At 48.9% G+C, this 22,245-nt stretch overlaps 2 protein-coding genes and 1 long non-coding RNA gene across 3 annotated transcripts in view; all 3 read right to left on the bottom strand.

Annotated features, from left to right (window-relative positions):
* The window catches only part of LOC140721367 (uncharacterized), a 558,567-nt gene that overhangs the window by 36,138 nt on the left and 500,184 nt on the right, over window positions 1–22,245 (bottom strand). The window lies entirely within an intron of this gene.
* Window positions 7,257–8,286, bottom strand: LOC140721335 (uncharacterized). The gene is made up of 3 exons (XR_012097364.1): window positions 8,121–8,286; window positions 7,798–7,965; window positions 7,257–7,633 (listed from the first exon to the last, which is right to left on the bottom strand). It is a non-coding gene; the product is annotated as an uncharacterized lncRNA (long non-coding RNA).
* Window positions 12,869–22,245, bottom strand: part of LOC140721344 (NACHT, LRR and PYD domains-containing protein 3-like) — a 47,561-nt gene continuing 38,184 nt past the window's right edge. The window contains exon 9 of the mRNA XM_073036186.1: window positions 12,869–13,001. Coding sequence (XP_072892287.1) covers window positions 12,911–13,001 — 91 coding nt within the window. The 3' untranslated portion in view covers window positions 12,869–12,910. The remainder of the gene's footprint in view (window positions 13,002–22,245) is intronic.

Raw genomic sequence — 22,245 nt, 5'->3', positions numbered from 1 at the left:
ACGTTGTCAGGTGCCTTGCTAAAGTCCATGTAGACAACATCCACTGCCTTGACCTCCCCATCTATTTTGTTTCCTCATATGGATTACCATTCTGATCTTACAGAGGATTAATTTTTTCCCATGTAATCTTTTTTATTCTTAACATATCTGCAGATTCCCTGAGGATTCTCCTTCACCTTGTCTGCAGGGGCAACCTCATGCCTTCTTTTATTTCTTTCATAAGTGTTCACTTGAATTTCCTGTATTTCATAAGGACCGCATTTGTTCCTATCTGCCTGTACCTGGTATGCGTGTCCTTTCTTTTTCATCTGGGAGAGGAAAGCCAAATGGGTGATAGAGCTGTATGCTGCGAGGTAGTGGTAAGGGGGGGGGGGGGGTAAACGAAAGTTGCAGGGGGAATGGGAGCCTGAATAACTGAACAGAGAGTGGAGTGTTTGTGGAGATAGTTGTTGTTTAGACCTCAAAGTCAGGAACGAAAAGGTTGAGCATGATGCAGTGAATATGCTGAGCCCTGTATATTTCAATATAAGGAGCATTGTAGGAAAGGCGGATGTGTTCAGGGCATGGATCAACACCTGGAATTAAGATACTAGGATCTGGAAACTGTGGATTGGGACAGTCTGCTTTATGGCAAAGGGAGAGGCAGGCAGAATCTTATGGAGTATAAGAAATGCAAGAGAGCACATAAGAAATAAATCAGGATGGCTAAAAGAAGGCATAAGGTTGCCCTCACAGAAAAGATGAAGGATAATCCTCAGGGATTCTAGTGATAGATTAAGAGCAAAAGGATTGCAAGGCACAAAGTTGGTCCTCTGGAAGACGGGAATGGCAATCCACGTGTGGAACCAAAGCAGATGGTGGATATCTTAAATCTTAAATATTTTTCCATTTCTGTTTACTCAGGAGATGGACAAAGAGTCTATGGGAGTGTGGAAAAGTGGCATTAAAATCGTGGACCCTGTACAGATTAAAGAAGTGTATTTACTTCACTGTTCAAAATAGAAGATAGAAATCTACAGCATATTCCAGTCCATTCAGCCTAAAATGTTGTGCCAACCATGTAACCTACTCTAGTAACTGCCTAGAATTTCCCTAGCACACACCCTCTGTTTTTCTAAGCTCCATGTACCTATCTAAAAGGCTGTTAAAAGACCCCATTGTATCAGCCTGGACCACCGCTGCTGGCAGTGCATTTCACGTACGCACCACTCTCTGTGTAAAAATCTTACCCCTGACATCCCTCAGTATCTAGTTCCAAGCACCTTAAAACTATGCCCCTCGTGTTAGCCATTTCAACCCTGGAAAAATACCTCTGGCTACCCACATGCTCAATGCCCTTCATCATTTTATACACCTAAAAATGGCTCTAAACTTAAACAAGGAAATTATACATTGGATTCAGGATTTGTTAGTATAGAAAATTATGAGATATAGATAGGGTAAATGCAAGCAGCTTTTTCCACTGAGGTTGTGTGGGATGTCAACCAGAGTCATGGGTAAGTGGGGAAGGTGAATATATAATAGGAACATGTGGAAAAGCTCTTCACTGAAATGGTTGTGACAGCGTGGAATGAGATGCCAGCACAAGTGATGAATATTCCGAGCAAAATGTAGCACCTCACACTTAACAGCATGAAACTCCATCTACCATCGCTCAGCCCACTCTTCTAACGGGCCTAAATCTCTCTGGAAGCTTTGAAAACCTACTTCATTATTCACAACGTCAACTACCTGAGTATAATCTCTAAGGAGCTTCCTCTGGCAGCTCCTTCCACAGACGGACCACCCGTATCCGTCTAAACCTTTCCTATCCGTGTCCCTGTCCGAGTGTCATTAATGTACCTGCCTCGATCACTTCCTCCGGCAGCTCGTTCCATAGACGGACCACCCGTATCCCTCTAAACCTTTCCTATCCGTGTCCCTGTCCGAGTGTCGTTAAAGTACCTGCCTCGACCACTTCCTCCGGCAGCTTCTCCCACAGACGGACCACCCGTACCCCTCTAAACCTTTCCTGTCCGTGTCCCTGTCCGAGTGTCGTTAATGTACCTGCCCTGACCACTTCCTCTGGCAGCTCCTTCCACAGACGGACTACCCTCTGGGCGAAAAAGTTTCCCCTCGGGTCCCCTATTAAATCTCTAAAATCTGTGCCCTCTGGTTCAAGATTCCCCGACCCTGAGGAAAAGTCTGTGCACATTCACCCTATCTGTGCCCCTCGTGGTTTTCACACCTCTGTAAGGCCCCCCTACGCTCCAGGGAATGAAGTCCCTACCTGCCCGACCTCTCTCCGTAACTCAGCCCCTCGAGTCCCGGCGACACCGTCGTAAATCCCCGTGAGCTCCCGCCTCCGGTACACGGTGCCCTGTCCGACGATGGCGGTCATGCTAAACGCCGCCTTCACCGCCCCGTCTGCCTGTGACCCCACTTCCAGGGAACCAAAAATCTGGGAAAATCTAGGAATCTAGGAATAATGGTGCATAAATCCCTGAAGGTGGAATCTCATGTGAATAGGGTGGTGAAGAAAGCTTTTGGTAGGCTGGCCTTTATAAATTAGAACATTGAGTATAGGAGTTGGGATGTAATGATAAAATTGTACCAGGTATTGGTGAGGCCACATTTGGAGTATTGTGTACATTTCTGGTCACCGAATCATAGGAAAGATGTCAACAAAATAGAGAGAGTACAGAGGAGACTTACTAGAATGTTACCTGGGTTTCAGCACCTACGTTACAGGGAAAGGTTGAACAAGTTAGGTCTTTATTCTTTGGAGCGTAGAAGGTTGAGGGGGGACTTGATAGAGGTATTTAAAATTATGAGGAGGATATATAGAGTTGGAGTGAATAGGCTTTTTCCATTGAGAGTAGGGGAGATTCAAACAAGAGGACATGAGTTGAGAGTTAAGGGGCAAAAGTTTAGGGGCAACACGAGGGGCAACTTCTTTACTCAGAGCGTGGTAGCTGTGTTGAACGAGTTTCCAGTAGACGAGGTAGAAACAGGTTTGGTATTGTCATTTAAAGTAAAATTGGATAGGTATATGGACAGGGAAGAATGGAGGGTTATGGGCTGAGTGCAGGTCGGTGGGACTAGGTGAGAGTAAGCGTTCGGCACGGACTAGAAGGGCCGAGATGGCCTGTTTCCGTGCTGTAATTGTTATATGGTTATAAACCAAAACTTGGCGCGTTCCGTTAATCGAAGGCTAAAGTTCTCCGTCTCTCAACCCTCTCCCTCTTTCACCCCTCTTCACCTCTCACCCTGTCCATGTCTCACTCTCTCTGTCTCTGCCTCCTGTGTTTTCCACCTTTCTTTCCTCTCCCTGTCCGACCTCTCTTATCTCCTGCCTCTCACCTCTCTCCCCATCTGACTCTCATGTCCCTCCCTCTATCAATTTCCTCTGCCACCTCTCTTCTTTCTCCCCCTTCTCTACCCCCATCTCTCTCCCACCCACCCCCTCTCTTCCTCACCCACTGCCCCCCTTCTCTTCTTCCCGGTCTGGGTCTCCCCACCTCCGCCTACCCCAATACCCACTCTCACTCACTCCTCTCTCTTCCCCGGCCATCTCCACCCATGCCCCTCCCTCTCTCTCCTCTGTCTCTCACCTCTCACTCTCACCCCATTTCTCTCTCTTTCTCTCTCCCCCTCTCCACTCCTCTCTTTCCGTCTGGCTCTCCCCCCTCCCATGCTTCCTTCGCTCTGTCCCTCTGCCAAACACCGAATCTCGCAGAGGTGTGTCAGCTGGATCACGGTGATCTTGCTGGTCAACTGCCTGGTCTCGCTGGTGATATCCGACCTCACGGCCATCGCCAACTGCAGGGACCTCGACTGCTGCACCGCACAGCCTCCGGTGGTGAGTGGGATCTTCCTGTGCACGGGGGCGGGTGTGTGTGGGCGGCGAGGAATGAGGCATGGGTACAAGAGACGGGGGAGGTGAACACCGTGGGGAGGGAGCAAGAGAGCGGGAGGGGTAGAGAGATATGGAGGCAGAAAAGGAATAAAAGGGTGCGGAGAGGGGTGGAGAGAGGAGGATAGGGTGGGAAGAGAGAGGTCGGGGAAGAGATGGAGAGAGAAGAGGGGACAGAGGGGACTGAGAGAGAGGCTGAGGGAGTGGATCTCATCTCCTCTCCTCACCTTCTCTTTCTACCCTTCCATCCTCAATCTGACCCCTCCCTCTCCCCCACTCCCCTGCAGAAAATGGTGGTGATCCACGCCAACCAGCCCGCACCGCCAGACCTCGCCTCCATCTTCTCCGGCAAGCCGGCGCCCACTCCTGCCTTTGACGGGCCCCAGTGACGACACGTCCCCCGACTCCACGGAACAGCCTGAAGGATTCGGGCCGAACGATCTGAGGCTCAGCCCGAAAGAAAAGTCAAAGCAGGACTTTCGAGACTGAGGAGGGGAGGGGAGGGTAACGGTGCTGGCCTCTTCCCGTAGTCACACTCCTCCCCCGTGGGAACCCCGCAGTTCCATCTCCCTTGTTACGAGCCGCCCTCTCCCACCCTCGGCTCCCGTCACTCCTGAAACACTCCGTTCTCTGTCCCCTCTCTCTCCCCTCTATCACCGCCCATCTCACCCTGGCGTGTGGCCATTTTGTGATGGTTACCATTGAAAACCGCGCTCCCCGCATCATAGAATGGGGCAAACCCTTTTCCTCACCTTCCACTCACTTCCCTCCCTGTTTATTCAATCTCAACTCCTCATCCCTCCTCTCCTTCCCCTCGGTGCCCGATCTCCCGACTCTCCATTTAACCTTCTGCTGACTGCCATTGTGTGACAGTCAGACCCTCCTTTCCTCTCCCTCACACTCACCATCTTGTCACCCTCCGTCCCATCCCATCACTCGCAAACCCCTTCCCTCCCTCCCCTCGCTCTCCTCTCCCCACCACCTCGATCCTCTGCATCGTACGCTGTTTGGCTGCCATTTTGCGATGCCAATCTTCACTTCTCCTCATCGCCCTCTTTCTCTCTTTCTGTTACCCAGTGAGTCACTCCCCTACTCACCCCGTCACTCCTGACACCCTTTCCCCTCTCTGACCCCTTACCCTTTCTCCCGCCATCCACCACATCATGGCTGATGAAGATTTTCTGATGGGAAATTCTGCTCCCGCACCTGATCCCTTCCCTCCGTCGTTGAGTGAGTCGCTCCTCTCCCCCTCTGTTGGGACACTCAACTCTCCGTCTCATCAGCCCTGGCCGCGTCCCCGCTCCCCCTTGCCTTCGAGTACGCCCCCTTTCTTGCAGCTCGTCTTATTTGCGAAGGCAATTGTCACCACCCATTCATCTTCCACTATTGAAAATGTCACTCCCCCACACTCCACATCCTGTCCAATCAGAACATCCTCCCTTCCCATTACATCCCCTCCCTCCCCGTCCCATCACTCCCACTCCCTTCCTGTCGTTTCACTCCTCCTCACCCCGTCTTTGTCTTCTCCATGTCGGCCACCAGTTTGTGACAGGAACTTTCGCCCCTCCCCTTTCCGTCCCCTATTGAGTCAGTGACTTCGCCACGCTCACCGTCTCCTCAGTCCACTCCTCGTCTCATCACTCCTCTTCCTCCCAAACCCCTCACCCCTCCTCCCCAAAACCCACATGTATATGTGTATGTGTGAATATCTGAGATATATACATTAGTTTATTCAATGACAATATTATTGGACTTAAAACATATGTACAACGCCCAAGACTATATAAAGCACAAATTAAAATAGTTATTACAATCAATAACACACTCGATCCCGGGATTGTATCCATGGGCACCGCATGTTCCTTCGCCATAGATTCTGTGTGTGACAGTGGCCATTGTAAGTCAGTGTCGCACTCCATCCCTGGCGGCCACATTAACTAAGGATTCGCCCATTTTAAATCAGCGCGTCCCTCCCTGTCTTGTGCTCACTTCTACCAAAGCCGTCACTCCCTCTCCAACGGCCATTTCAAGTGAAGCGTCGGACATCCCACCTCTCTCGGAAGTCCCGGGAGTCTCCCGCATATTGATAGCGGCTCCCTGATGCCCGCGAATTATATACAATCTCCCGCAAATCGATTTTTTGAGAGGGGGAGAGAGAGGGGAAGGGAGGGGGTGAGAGTGGGAGAGAGAGGGAGGGAGCGCTCCATGGCAGAGTATTAAAAAAAAGAAAATACAAAACGTACTTCACCCCAGACTACACTAAAGTGTACCCCTGCCTAATAGGGGTCAGGAATAATGACAGTGTTGCTCGCTGCACTGTCTGCAACATTGTGTTTTCTATTGCCCATGGGGGGGGGGTTAAATCACTGTTGAGGTGAGTTTAACGGGTGTCATTCGTTCATTAGCATAGCTAACGTTATTTAAACTAGCTGGCTGGCCGCTAAGGAGCTACTCTATTGCAGACATCCCACCTCTCCCGGGAGTTCCGGGAGTCTCCCGCAAATTGATGGTGCCTGCTTCCCTGAAATGAGATTTTGCAGGGTGGAATTAATTGAGTGATGGAATGGTGCAGACGGAGCTTCACTGTGTGTTTGGCATTGCAAATGTGTGATGGGACCGTGTGGAGGGAGATTCACTCTGTGTCTGACCCCGGGAGTGTGTGATGGGACAGTGTGGAGGGAGATTCACTCTGTTTCTGACCCCGGGAGTGTGTGATGGGACAGTGTGGAGGGAAATTCACTCTGTGTCTGACCCCGGGAGTGTGGGATGGGACAGTGTGGAGGGAAATTCACTCTGTGTCTGACCCCAGGAGTGTGTGATGGGACGGTGTGGAGGGAGATTCACTGTGTCTGACCCAGGGAGTGTGTGATGGGACGGTGTGGAGGGAGATTCACTGTGTCTGACCCAGGGAGTGTGTGATGGGACGGTGTGGAGGGAAATTCACTCTGTGTCTGGTCCCGGGTGTGTGTGTGTTGGGACCGTGTGGAGGGAAATTCACTCAGTGTCTGGTCCTGGGTGTGACTAAATTTACAAATATAAATTAAACAATGTGTGAGCTGCTGACGTGCGGGAATAAATAAGCTGCTCCCGACTCACTCACAGTCACATACAATTAACTCACCGGCGACAACGAGTGACCGGTTGAATAATCAGTCCCGTTTCTCACCGTCACTCTGCATCGGGGAACCGATGATTATAAAATCACACTTCAGGGCCGTGTCCGGGATCGCTGCAGATCCAGGGTCACTGCCGAGGGATTTGTCAATTTAACATCATTATATCGGCCAGGCTGCCGAATGCACCGTCGTCGGCAAAGGGAGCAAAAGGATTCTCTCCCGGGATCATTCCCCCCACCCCGGGACACCAGTGTCCCAGACTGAGCCCCGGCCCCCAGGCTCTTCCTGTCTGGGTAATTCCCCGGGGTGTCACGTTGGAGTCTCGAACTCACACATCGGTGGAAGCTGCCCCGCCGGACAACAGGCGGAAACACGTCACTGCGGGACCGTTCCGAGCGACACACAGCGAGAAACCTGAGCCGGTTCCGTTAAAACCGTTGGGAGTTGAACCAGGCGCGCGGCCATTAAAGATAAGGGCGGGAGTTAAAGGGGAGGGCGGGGAATCGGTCAAATGTCCCCATCCCGCGGGCGGGGATGTTCACACATTCAGATGTTCAGGATCACTCCCCATAGAGATCTCAGTTCCTTCTCCCCGGTCTCACTGAACCGATTCCCGTCCAGGCTGAAACAGATGGGAGAATAAAGATGAAATAAACAGATTACACGACAGTGTCAGTAACAGGGGACCGGGGTTAATGTTTCAACAACACTCACAGACAAATACCACCAGAAAACCCGCGGATCCACTATTATTTTATCACATTGAACATTAACAGAAACACTCACTCGATCAGCTCCAGACTTGGGAGGGTCCGTATGAGGCGGCAGAGAGCGGGAACGGATCGGTCTGTGAGCGAGTTTAATTCCAGGTTCAGCACCGTCAGTGATGGGTTTGTACTGAGAGCGGAGACGAGATCCTCGGCATCAGAATCTGTGAGACCGACATCCCTCAGCCTGGAGATGAGAAAGAGTGAGGGTGAAGGACACAGAGAGACAGGAGACGGGACAAATCCCCAGTGTTTATCAGTAACACAATTACTGTTCACATTAATGTTCTGTGTCAGACACCCAGTGACTGTAAACACAATCTCCCACAGTCTGGTACTTACCACAGTTTCTGTATTTTACACCCCGGGTTCTTCAGAGCCGCAAACACCAGTTTCACTCCTGAATCTCCAAGTTTATTAGAACCCAGGTTCAGCTCCGTCAGTGATGGGTTTGTACTGAAAGCGGGGGCGAGATCTTCGGCACCAAAATCTGTGAGACCGACATCGTACAGCCTGGAGATGAGAGAGAGTGAGGGTGAAGGACACAGAGAGACAGGAGACGGTACAAATCCCCAGTGTTTATCAGTAACACAATTACTGATTATTTCCTTCAGCACGACTGTGCAAGTCGGCCAGTGAGAACAGCGAGAAGAGTTTAAAAGGAAGACAGATTTACAGTGCGAGCGTCAGAGGAGCGGGAGACAGAGTAGGAAGGCTTTGGCTCAACGGGGCTTCGGCGATAATGGGTGGAGGCGAGGTAGGTTATCTGTTTACAATACAGACAGAGAGTATGTGTGTGAGGCTGGTTCTCTGTGCTCGGTGTCAGATGTGGGAGATCCTGGAGACTCCCAGCCTCCTGGACGGCAACATCTGCACCCGGTGTGTCGAGCTGCAGCTCCTTAGGGACCGAGTTAGGGAACTGGAGATGCAGCTCGATGACCTTCGTCTGGTCAGGGAGAGCGAGGAGATGATATATAGGAGTTACAGGCAGGTGGTCACACCGGGGCCACGGGAGACTGAAGAAGTGGGTCAGAGTCAGGACAGGGAAGGCCAAGAAGCATGTACTAGAGAGTACCCCTGTGGCTGTACCCCTTGACAATGAGTTTTCCTGTTCGAGTACTGCCGGAGGGGGCTGGCCCACGGGGTTGGGGAGCATCAGTGTCAGTGCCTCTGGCACAGTCTGGCCCTGTGGCTCAGGAGGGCAGGGAAAGGAAGAGGAAGGCAGCAGAGATAGGGGACTATAGTCAGGGGGTCAGACAAACGATTCTGTGGACGCAGGAAAGAAACTCGGATGGTAGATTGCCTCGCAGGTGCCAGGGTCCGGGATGTTTCTGATCGCATCCAAGATATCCTGCAGTGGGAGCGAGAACAGCCAGAGGTCGTGGGACATATTGGTACCAGTGACAGGCAGGAAAAGGGAAGAGGTCCTGAAAACAGACTACAGGGAGTTAGGAAGGAAGTTGAGAAACAGTACCTCAAAGGTAGTGATCTTGGAATTACTGCCTGTGCAACATGACAGTGAGAATAAGATTAGGATGAGGTGGAGGATAAACGCATCACTGAGGGATTGGAGCAGGAGGCACGGATTCAGATTTCTGGATCATTGGGACCTCTTTTGGAGCAGGTGTGACCTGCACAAAAATGACGGGTTGCACTTGAATCCCGGGGGACCAATATCCTGGCAGCAAGGTTTGCTAAGGCTACTGGGGAGAGTTTAAACTAGAATTGCTGGGGGGAGGGAACCAAATTGATGTGATGGAGGAGAGGAAGGTTGGCTCACAAATAGAGAGAATTTGGAGACAGTGTGAAAGGGAGGATGCGCAGGTGATAGAGAAGGGAGGCACTCAGTCCGATGGTTTGAGATGTGTCTATTTTAATGCAAGGAGTATGATGAATAAAACGGATGAGCTTAGAGCGTGGATCAGCTCTCGGAGCTATGATGTGGTGGTCATTACAGAGACTTGGATGGTGCAGGGGCAGGAACGGCTGCTTCAAGTGTCAGGATTTAATTGTTTCAGAAAGGACAGGGAGGGAGGCAAAAGCGGTGGGGACCTGGCACTGTTGATCAGAGATAGTGTCACGGCTACAGAAAAGGAGGAAGTCATGGAGGGTTTGTCTAAGGTGTCTCTGTGGGTGGAAGTTAGGAACAGGAAGGGGTCAGTAACTCTACTGGGTGTTTTGTGTAGACCACCCAATGGTAACAGGGACATCGAGGAGCAGATAGGGAGACAGATTCTGGAAAGGAGTTTTAATAACAGGGTTGTTGAGGTGTGAGGTTTTAAATTCCCAAATATTGATTGGCATCTCCCTAGAGTGAGGGGTTTAGATGGGGTGGAATTTGTTAGGTGTGTTCAGGAAGGTTTCTTGACACAATATGTAGATAAGCCTACAAGAGGAGAGGCTGTGCTTGATCTGCTATTGGGAAATGAACCTGGCCTGGTGTCAGGTATCTCAGTGGGAGAGCATTTTGGAGATAGTGATCACAGTTCTATCTCTTTTACCATAGCATTAGAGAGGGATAGGATCAGGCAAACTTGGGAAACCTTTAATTAGAGTAAGGGAAACTGTGACCCTATAAGGCTGGAACTTGTAAGCATAAATTGGAAACAGATGCCCTCAGGGAAACATACTGAAGAAATGTAGAAAATGTTCGGGGGATATTTGTGTGGGGTTCTGAGTAGGTACGTTCCAATGAGACATGGAAAGGACGGTAGGGTACAAGATCCGTGGAGCACAAAGGCCGTTGTAAATCTAGTCAAGAAGAAAAGAAGAGCTTATGAAAGGTTCAAAAAACGAGGTAATGACATGAATCTGGAAGATTATAAGGCTCGCAGGAAGGAGCTTAAGAGTGAAATCAGGAGAGCTGAAGGGACTATGAGAAGGGCTTGGCAGACAGGATTAAGGAAAACCCCAGAGCATTCTGCAAGTATGTGAAGAGCAAGAGGATAAGATGTGACAGAATAAGACCAAACAAGTGTGACAATGGAAAAGTGCGTATGGAACCAGAGGAAATAGCGGAGGTATTTAATGAATCATTTGCTTCAGCATTCATGACGGAAAAGGATCTTGGCGATTGTAGGGATTTTGCAGTGGACTGAAAAGCTTGAAAATGTAGTTATTAAGAAAGAGGATGTGGTGGAGCTTTTGGAAAGCATCAATTTGGATAAGTCACCGTGACTGGAAGAGATGTACACCTGGCTACTGTGGGAAGCGAGGGAAGGGATTGCTGAGCCTCTGGCAATGATCTTTGCATCATCAATGAGGATGTGAGAGGTTCCGGAGGATTGGAGGGTTGGGAATGTTGTTCACTTATTCAAGAAAGGGAGTAAGGCTAGCCCAGGAAATTATAGGCTAGTGAGTCTTACTTCAGTGGTTGGTAAGTTGATGGAGAAGATCCTGAGAGGTAGGGTTTATGAACATCTGGAGAGGCAAAATATGATTAGGAATAGTCAGCATGACTTTGTCAAAGGCAGGTTGTGCCTTACAAGCCTGAATGCTTTTTTTGAGGATGTGACTAAACACGTTGATGAAGGTAGAGCAGTAGATGTAGTGTATACGGATTTCAGCAAGGCATTTGATAAGGTACCCCATGCAAGGCTTATTGAGAAAGTAAGGAGGCCTGGGATCCAAGGGGACATCGCTTTGTGGATCCGGAACTGACTTGCCCACAGAAGACAAAGAGTGGTTGTAGATGGGTCATATTCTGCATGGAGGCCGGTGACCAGTGGAGTGCCTTAGGGATCTGTTCTGGGACCCCAAGTCTTTGTGATTTTTATAAATGACCTGGATGAGGAAGTGGAGGGATGGATTAGTAAATTTGATGATGACACAAAGGTTGGGGGTGTTGTGGATAGTGTGGAGGGCTGTCAAAGGTTACAACGGGACATTGATAGGATGCAAAACTGGGCTGAGAAGTGGCAAATGGAGTTCAACCCAAATAAGTGTGAAGTGGTTCACTTTGGTAGGTCAAATATGATGGCAGAATATAGTATTATTGGTAAGTCTTGGCAGTGTGGATGATCAGACGGATCTTGGGGTCTGAGTACATAGGACACTCAAAGCTGCTATGCAGGTTGACTCTGGAGTTAAGAAGGCGTACGGTGTATTGGCCTTCAGCAGTAGTGGGATTGAGTTTAAGAGTTGAGAGGTTATGAGGGGGATAGATCAAGTTGACGTGGATAGGCTTTTTCCGTTGAGAGTAGGGGAGATTCAAACAAGAGGTCATGATCTGAGAGTTAGGGGGCAAAAGTTTAAGGTAAAACGAGGGAGAATTTCTTTACTCAGAGAGTGGTGGCTGTGTGGAATGAGCTTCCAGTAGAAGTGGTAGAGGCAGGTTCAGTATTGTCATTTAAAGTAAAATTGGATAGGTAAGTAGACAGGAAAGGAATGGAGGGTTACGGGCTGAGTGTGGGCCAGTGGGAGTAGGTGAGAGTAAGCATTTGGCATGGACTACAAGGGCCGAGATGTCCTGTTTCCATGCTGTAATTGTTATATGGTTATATGTTGCAGCAATATAGGACCCTGGTCAGATCCTACTTGGAGTACTGTGCTCACTTCTGGTCGCCTCACTATAGGAAGGACGTGGAAACCATTAGAAAGGGTGCAGAGGAGATTTACAAGGATTTTGCCTGGATTGGGGATCAAGCCTTATGAGAATAAGTTGAGTGAACTCAGCCTTTTCTCTTGGAGAGACAGAGGATGAGGTGATTTGATAGAGGTGTACAAGATAATGAGAGGCATTGATCATGTGGTTCGTCAGAGGCTTTTCCCCAGGGCTGAAATGGTTAGCACAAGAGGTCATAGTTTTAAAGTGCTTGGAAGTAGGTACAGAGGAGATGTCAGGGGTAAGTTTTTTTTTACGCAGAGAGTGCTGAGTGCGTGGAAAAGGCTGCTGGAGGCGGAAACGATAGTGTCTTTTAATTCCAGAATGGCTACATGGAGCTTAGAAATATAGTGGGCTATGGATAAAACCGAGGTAATTATAAGGTAGTGACATGTTCGGCACAGCTTTGTGGGCCGAAGGGCCTCTATTGTGCTGTATGTTTTCTATGTTTCTTTGTTTCTGCTGATCACATTAATGTTCAGTGTCAGACACCCAGTGATTGTGAACACAATCTCCCACAGTCTGGTACTTACTCCAGTTTCTGGATTTTACACTCCGGGTTCCTCAGAGCCTCAGACACCAGTTTCACTCCTGAATCTCCCAGTTTATTCTGCCCAAGTCTAAACACAATCAGACAGATTGATGAACAAAGTGATTCAAACCGTGGGTTTGGGGGAATTTCTCTTGCTCGAATATTTCAGGAAACATTAAACCCTTCAGTAAATCACTGATCGGAGGTCCCATCACAGTAATTGCCCCTCACTGCCCAGCTCCAGCGTATTCACCAAATGTTGGTAATTTAGTTTGTCGGTGTGACCCTGTAAACTCTCTCATTTCCAGATGGCTAAACAAAATGTTCCTAACAGAAAAGCAGAAATGTCAATGGGACACAGTGAAATAGCCCCACCCGAGCTAAAGGGATGGGGAAGAGAGATCCCACAAGAAGAGTGGAGGATGGGAACAGAGAAACCACACTTGAAAGGGTGATGGTGAATAGAGATCCCACAGGAGGAAGGGGATGGGAAAGAGAGATCCCCCAGGAGGAAGTCAGATGGACGAGTGATCCCAAAGGAAGAAGGGTGATGGGGAAGGGATATCCCGCAGGAGGAAGTGGGATGGGGAAGAGAGATCCCATGGGAGGAAGGGGGTTGGGAAAGAGGGAGCCCACTGCAGGAAGGGGGAAGTGGAAGGGAGATCCAACAGTAGGGTTGGGGAGGAGAGATCCCACAGGAAGAAAGGGGGTAGGGAAGATAAATCCCACCAGAGGAAGGGGGATGGGGATGAGAGATCCCAAAGGAGGAATGGCGATGGGGAAGAGATAAATCAGCAGAGGTAGGGGGATGGGGAACAGATCCCACAGGAGGAAGGGGGATGGGTAAGAAAGATCCAGCAGGAGGAAGGGGGGGAAGAGAGATCCCACAGGAGAAAGGGGGATGGGGAAGAGAGGTCCCACAGGAGGAAGGGGGATGGGGAAGAGAGATCCCAGAGGAGGAAAGGGAAGGGGAAGAGAGATCCCAAAGGAGAAAGAGGGATGGTGATGAGAGATCCCAAAGGGGGACAGGGAATGAGGTAAAGTTATCCATCTGGAGGAAGGGAGATGTGGAAGAGAGATCCCACAGGAGGAAGGGGGATGGGGAAGAGAGATCCCACAGGAGGATGGGGGATGGGGAAGAGAGATCCCACAGGAGGATGGGGGATGGGGAAGAGAGATCCCACAGGAGGATGGGGGATGGGGAAGAGAGATCCCACAGGAGGAAGAGGGATGTGGAAGAGAGATCCCACAGGAGGAAGGGTAATGGGGAAGAGAGATCCCACAGGAGGAAGGGTAACGGGGAAGAGAGATCCCACAGGAGGTAGGGGGTGGGGAAGAGAGATCCCACAGGAGGCAGGGGGTGGGGAAGAGATAGATCCCACAGGAGGAGGTCGGATGGATGAGCGATCCAAAAGCAGGAAGGAAGATGTGAAGAGAGATCCCAAAAGAAGAGTGGGGGATGGGAACATAGGCCACACACGAGAAAGTGTGATGGTGAATAGAGATCCCACAGGAGGAAGGGGGTTGGGAAATTAGATCCAACAGCAGGTTTGGGGAGGAGAGATCCCACAGGAAGAAAGGGGTGGGGAAGAAAAATTCAAATAGGGGAAGGGGGATGGGGAAGAAAGATCCAGTGGGAGGAAGTGGGGGAAGAGAGATCCCATAGGAGTAAGGGGGATGGGGAAGAGAGGTGCCACAGGAAGAGGGGAATGGGAACAGAGGCCCAACAGCAGGAAGGGGGATTGCGAAGAGAGCCCGGAGGAGGAAGTCGGGTGGACGTGCAATCTCAAAGCAGGAAGTGGGATCTGTGAGGATTCCACAGGAAGTGGGGGGATGGGAACAGAGACCCCACAGGCGGAAGGTGGAAGGGGAAATGAGATCCCAGAGGAGGAAGGCGGATAGGGATGAGTGATCCCACCGTAGGTAGTGGGATGGGAAAGAGAGATCCCACAGTAAGAAAGGGGATGGCGAAGAGTGATCCCTCAGGAGGAAGGTGATGTGGAAGAGAGATCCCACAGGAGAAAGGGAGTGGGGAAGAGATAGATTTCTCAAGAGGAAGGAAAATGTGGAAGAGAGATTCCAAAAGAAGAGTGGGGGGTGGGAACAAAGGCCCCACACGAGAAACGGTGATGTTGAATAGAGATCCCACAGGAGGAAGGGGATGGTGAAGAGAGATCCCACAGGAGGAAGGGGGATGAGGAAGAGAGAGCCCACAGCATGAAGGGGGAAGAGAAAGGGAGATCCAACAGCAGGTTTGAGGAAGAGAGATCCCACAGGTGGAAAGGGGTGGGGAAGAGATAGATCCCTCAAGAGGAAGGAAAATGTGGAAGAGAGATGCCAAAAGAAGAGTAGGGGATGGGAACAGAGGCCCCACACGAGAAAGGGTGATGGTGAATAGAGAACCCACAGGAGGAAGGGGATGGGGAAGAGATAAACCAGAGTAGGAAGGGGGATTGGGAAGTGAGATCTCACAGGAGTATGTGGGATGGTGAAGAGAGATCCCACAGGAAGAAAGGGAGTGGAGAAGATTAATTCCACAGCAGTACAGGGATGGGGTAAAGAGATTCCACTAGAAGGAAGTCGGATGGTCAAATGATTCCAAAGGAGGAAGGCCGATGGGGAAGAAATATTCCACAGGAGGAAGGGGGATGGGGAAGAGATATTAGACAGGAGGAAGGGGGATGGGGAAAAGACATCGCATGGGAGGAAGGGGAATGGGGAAGCGAGATCCCACAGCAAAAAGGGGGAAGGGGAAGAGAGATCCACAGGAGGAAGGGGGATAGGGAGGAGAGATCCCACAGGAGGAAGTGGGATAGGGAGGAGAGATCCCACAGGAGGAAGGGGAAGTGAGATCCCAGAGGAGAAAGAAGGATGGGGAACAGAAATCCCACAGGAGGAAAGGGGATGGGGAAGTGAGATCCCATACGAGTATGTGGGATTGGGAAGAGATATCCCACAGGAGGAAGGGGGGTGGATAAGAGAGACCCAACGTGAGGAAGGGGGATGGGGTATCGAGATCCAACAGCTGGAAGGGGGATGAGGAAGAGAGATCCCACAGGAGGAAGAGGGATGGGGAAGAGAGATCCCACAGGAGGAAGGGAGATGAGGCAGAGTGATCCCTCAGGAGGAAGGGGGATGGGGAAGAGAGATCCCACTGGTGGAAGGGAGATGAGAAAGACAGATGCAACAGGAAGAGGGGAATTGGAACAGAGGCCCAAAAGCAGAAAGTGGAATGTGGAAGAGAGAGCCCACAGGAGGAGTTCGGATGGACGAGCAATCTAAAAGTAAGGAGGATGGGGAGGAGACATCCCACACCACGAAGAGGGATGTGGAAGAGAGATCCCACAGGAGGAAGGGGGATGTGGCAGAGAGATCCCACAGGAGGAAGGGAGTTGGGAAGGAGAGTGCATGAAGGGGGAGTGGGAGGAGAGATCCCACAGGAAGAAAGGGGGTGGGGAAGATAAATCCCATTGGAAGAAGGGGGATGGGGATGAGATGCCACAGGAGGAAGGGGGATGTGGAAGAGAGATCCCACGGGAGGAAGGGGGATGTGGAAGGGAGATCCCACAAGAAGAGTGGGGGGATGGGAACAAATGCCCCACAGGCAAAGGTGGATGGGGAAGGAGATCCCAGAGGAAGAAGGCTGATGGGGAAGAGTGATCCCACTGGAGGAAGGGGGATGTTACAGAGAGATCCCACAGGAGGAAGGGAGTTGGGAAGGAGAGTTCATGAAGGGGGAATGGGAGGAGAGATCCCACAGAAATAAAGGGGGTGGGGAAGATAAATCCCATTGGAAGAAGGGGGATGGGGATGAGATGCCACAGGAGGAAGGGAGATGGGGAAGAGGGATCCCACAGGAGAAAGGGGATGTGGAAGAGAGATCCCACGGGAGGAAGGGGGATGTGGAAGGGAGATCCCACAAGAAGAGTGGGGGGATGGGAACAAATGCCCCACAGGCAAAGGTGGATGAGGAAAGAGATCCCAGAGGAAGAAGTCTGATGGGAAGAGAGATTCCCACAGGATGAACAGAGGTGGTGATGAAAAAAGATCAAGGGAGTGAGGAAGGGGATGTGGGAGAGTCATCCCACAGAACGAAGGGGGATGAGGAAGAGCAATTCCACAGGAGGAAGGAGCATGAGGAAGAGAGAGACAGCAGGAGGAAGTGTGATGTGGTAGAGCGATCCTACGGGAGGAGGGGAGATGAGAAAGTCAGATGCAACAGGAAGAGGGGAATGGGAACAGAGACCCATCAGCAGGAAGGGGGTTGGGGAAGAGAGATCCCACTGGAGGAAGGGAGATGCGAAAGACAGATGCCACAGGAGGAGGGGAATGGGTACAGAAGCCCATCAGCAGGAAGGGGAACGGTTAACAGGAGGAGGTTGGATGGACGAGCGATCTTAAAGCAGGAAGTGGGATGTCGAAGGCAGATCTCACAGGAGGATGGGCGATGGGGAATAGGGATCCGACAGGAAGAGGAGGGACGTGGAAGAGAGATCATACAGGAGGAAGGGTGATGGGGAAGCAAGATCCCACAGGAGGATGTCAGTTGGGGAAGGTACATCGCACAGGAAGAAGTGGGATGGGGAATGGGGATCCCACAGGTGGATTGCTACCCATGTCACGTGCTAGTGAGGCTAGAAATAGGAAGATAATGCAGCTAAATACGTGGCTGAGGGGATGGTGCGTGAGGGAGGGGTTCATGTTTCTGGACAATTGGGCTTTCTTCCAGGGGAGGTTGGACCAGTTCGAATTGGACAGTTTGCACCTGAACTGGAGGGGACGAATATCCTTGCCGGTAGGTTAGCAAGTTCTGCTCCGGGGGTTTTAAACTAGATTGCAGTGGGAGGGGAACCAGAGTGTTAGAGCAGATAGTGAGGTGGAGGAGGATAAGGGTCATGCGAGGACTGCTTGTATAGACAGATATCAATGGTTTGTACGTGACAGAAATGTTCTCAGGTGCATCTATTTCAATGCAAGGAGTTTTGTACGTAAGGCCGATCAGTTTACGTCGTGGATTGGCACATGATGATTTTGATATTTTTGCTATTAGTAAGACTTGGTTGCAGGAGGGGCAGGACTTATAACTATATAACCATATAACAATTACAGAATGGAAACAGGCCATTTCGGCCCTTCTAGTCCGTGCCGAACGCTTACTCTCATCTAGTCCCACTGACACGCACTCAGCCCATAACCCTCCATTCAATTCCTGTCCATATACCTATCCAATTTTACTTTAAATGACAATCCCGAACCTGCCTCTACCACTTATACTGGAAGCTCGTTCCACACAGCTACCACTCTCTGAGTAAAGAAATCAGCCCTCGTGTTACCCTTAAACGTTTGCCTCCTAACTCTCAACTCATGTCCTCTTGTTTGAATCTCCCCTACTCTCAATGGAAAAAACCTATCCACATCAACTTTATCTATTCCCCCTCATAAGTTTAAATATCTCTATCAAGTCCCCCCTCAACTTTCTATGCTCTAAAGAATAAAGAGCTAACTTGTTCAATCTTTCTCTGTAACTTAGGTGCTGAAACTCAGGTAACATTCTAGTAAATCTTCTCTGTACTCTCTCTATTTTGTTGACATCTTTCCTATAATTCGGTGACCAGAACTGTACACAGTACTCTAAATTTGGCCTTGCCAAAGCCTTGTACAATTTTAACATTACATCCCAAATCCTATACTCAATGCTCTGATTTATAAATGCCAACATACCAAAAGCTTTCTTCACCACCCTCTCCACATGAGATTCCACCTTCAGGGAACTATGCACTATTACTCCTGGATCACTCTGTTCTGCTGCATTCTTCAATGCCCTACAATTTACCATGTATGTCCTATTTGGATTATTCCTACTAAAATGTAGCACCTCACACTTATCAGCATTAAACTCCATCTGCCATCGTTCAGCCCACTCTTCTAACTGGCCTAAATCTCTCTGCAAACTTTTAAAACCTACTTCATTATCCACAACGCCACCTATCTTAGTATCACCCAGTACAGATCCCTGAGGCACACCACTAGTCACTGGCCTCCAACCTGACAGATAGTTATCCACCACTACTCTCTGGCATCTCCCATCCAGCCACTGTTGAATCAATTTTACTACTTCAATTTTAATACCTAACGACTGAACCTTCCTAACTAACCTTCCATGTGGAACCTTGTCAAAGGCCTTACTGAAGTCTGTATAGACAACATCCACTGCTTTACCCTCGTCAACTTTCCTCGTAACCTCTTCAAAAAATTCAGTAAGATTTGTCAAACATGACCTTCCACGCACAAATCCATGTTGACTGTTCCTAATCAGACCCTGTCTATCCAGAAAATTATATATACCATTCTAAGAATACTTTCCATTAATTTACCCACCACTGACGTCAAACTGACAGGCCTATAATTGCTAGGTTTAATCTTAGAACCCTTTTTAAACAATGGAACAATATAAACAATACGCCAATCCTCCAGCACCATCCCCGTTTCTAATGACATTTGAAATATTTCTGTCAGAGCCCCTGCTATTTCTACACTAACCTCCCTCATGGTCCTAGGGAATATCCTGTCAGGATCCAGAGATTTATACACTTTTATATTCCTTAAAAGCTCCAGCTTCACGTTCCGAGGTTCCATTGTTTCAGACGTGATAGGGGGTAGGGATGAAAGGGGGAGAAGTGGCATTACCAGTCAGGGAGAATATCACAGCTGTGCACAGACGGGACAGCCCGGAGGGTTCGTCTATAGAGGCCATATGGGTGGAGCTGAGGAACGGGAAAGGTGTGACAACACTAATAGGGATGTATTATAGACCGCCCAATAGTCAGAGAGAATTGGAGGAGCAAATCTTTAGAGAGTTTGTAGACCAATGTAAGAAACAGGAAGTTGTAATCGTAGGGGATTTTAACTTTCCACATATTGATGGGGATGCCCATTCTGAGAAAGGTTAGATGGCGTGGAGTTTGTCAAATGTGTTCAGGAAAGTTTTCTAAATCAATATCTTGAGGTACCAACGAGAGAGGGTGCAGTACCTGATCTCCTATTACGGAACCAGACATGTCAGGTGACAGAAGTATGTGTAAGCAAACATTTTGGGTCCAGTGACCATAATGTCATTAGTTTCAAGATAATTATGGATAAGGATAGGACTGGTCCACCAGTTAAGGTTCTGAATTGGAGAAGGGCCAATTTTGTGGAAATAAGATAGTATCTGGGAAGAGTGGATTGGGATAAGTTGTTTTCTGGCAAGGATGTGTTCAGTAAGTGGAACACCTTCAAGGGTAAAATTTTGAGAGTGCAGGGTTTGTATCTTCCTGCCAGGATTAAAGGCAAAGTTAACAGGCATAGTGAACCTTGGTTTTCAAGGGATACTGGTGATCTGGTTAAGTAGGTGTTTAGCAGGTATAGAAAATGTAAGGGATTACGAAAGAAGGAAATCAGGAAGGCAAAAAGAAGACATGAGGTTGCTTTGGCAGATAATGTGAAGGTAAACCAGAAGGGTTTCTACAAGTATATTGAGAGTAAAAGGATAGTAAAGGACAAAATTGGTCCCCTACAAGATCAGAGTGGTCGTCTATGTGTGGAGCCTCACGAGATGGGGGAGATCTTAAGCAGTTTTTTTTGCATCAGTGTTTACTCAGGAAACTGGCATAGCGGATATGGAATTAAGGCAAACAAACAGTAGTGTAATGGAACATATAGAGATTAAAGAGGAGGAGCTGCTTGCTGCCTTACAGTGAATAAAGGTAGATAAATCCCCCGGAACTAACATGATATTCCCTCGGACCTTGAGAGAGACTAGTGTAGAAATTGCAGGGGCCCTGGCAGAAATATTTAAAATGTCCTCAGCCACCGGTTTGGTGCCGGAGGATCGGAGGGTAGCTCATGTTGTTCCGTTGTTTGAAAAAGGCTCCAAAAGTACACCAGATAATTACAGAGCAGTGAGCCTGACATCAGTAGTAGGTAAATTATTGGAAGGTGTTCTGAGAGATCGGATATACAAGGATTTGGACAACCAAGGGCTGATTAAAGATAGCCAGCATGGCTTTGTTCATGGTAGATCATGTTTAATGAATCCTGTAGTGTTTTTCGAGGAGGTTACCAAGGATGGATGTGAAGGACAGGTTGTGGATGTTGTCTACATGGACCTTAGTAAAACATTTGACAAAGTCCCACATGGGAGGCTAGTTCAGAAGGTTCAGACGCTAGGTATCCATGAAGAGGTTGTCGATTGGATTCGAAAGTGGCTGTTTGGGAGAATACAAAGAGTGGTAGTGGATGATTGCTTCTCAGACGGGAGGCCTGTGACTAGTGGTGTGTCTCAGGGATCTGTGCTGGGACCATTGTTGTTGTAGTCTTTATGAATGATCTAGATGATAATGTGATAAATTGGATCCGCAAGTTTACTGATGACACTAAGATTGGAGACGTTGTGGACAAAGCTTGCAGAGGGATCTGGACCAATTGGAAAAATGGGACTGAAAATGGCAGATGGAATTTATATCATATAACTTATAACCATTTAACAATTACAGCATGGGAACAGTCCATCTCGGCCCTTCTAGTCCGTGCCGAACGCTTACTCTCACCTAGTCCCACCTACCTGCACTCAGCCCATAACCCTCCATTCCATTCATTTCCTGTCCATATACCTGTCCAATTTTACTTTAAATGACAAAATCGAAACTGTCTCTACCACTTCTACTGAAACTCGTTCCAGACAACTGCCACTCTGAGTAAAGAAGTTCCCCCTCGTGCTACCCCTAAACTTTTGCCCCTTAACTCTCAACTCATTCCCTCTTGTTCTAACCTTCCTTACTCTCAATTGCAAAAGACTACCCAGGTCATCCCCCTCATAATTTTAAATACTTCTATCATGTGCCCCCTCAACCTTTTACACTGCAAAGAATAAAGACCTAACTTGTTCAAACTTTCTCTGTAACTTAGGTGCTGAAACCCAGGTAACATTCCAGTAAATCTCCTCTGTACTCTTTCTATTTTGTTGACATCTTTCCTATAATTTGGTGACCAGAACTGTACACAATACTCCAAATTTGGCCTTACCAATGCCTTGTACAATTTTTACATTATATCCCAACTCCTATACTCAATGCTCTGATTTATAAAGGCCAGCATACCAAAAGCTTTCTTCACCACCCTATCCACATGAGATTCCACCTTCAGGGAACTATGCACCATTATTCCTAGATCACTCGGTTCTACTGCATTCCTCAATGCTCTATCATTTACCATGTATGTCCTATTTGGATTATTCCTACCAAAGTTTAGCACCTCACACTTATCAGCATTAAACTCCATCTGCTATCTTTCAA

The sequence above is a fragment of the Hemitrygon akajei genome, unplaced genomic scaffold (assembly GCF_048418815.1).
Source record: "Hemitrygon akajei unplaced genomic scaffold, sHemAka1.3 Scf000054, whole genome shotgun sequence".
Taxonomy (NCBI): domain Eukaryota; kingdom Metazoa; phylum Chordata; class Chondrichthyes; order Myliobatiformes; family Dasyatidae; genus Hemitrygon; species Hemitrygon akajei.
This window is presented reverse-complemented; position numbering and strand designations above follow the sequence as displayed.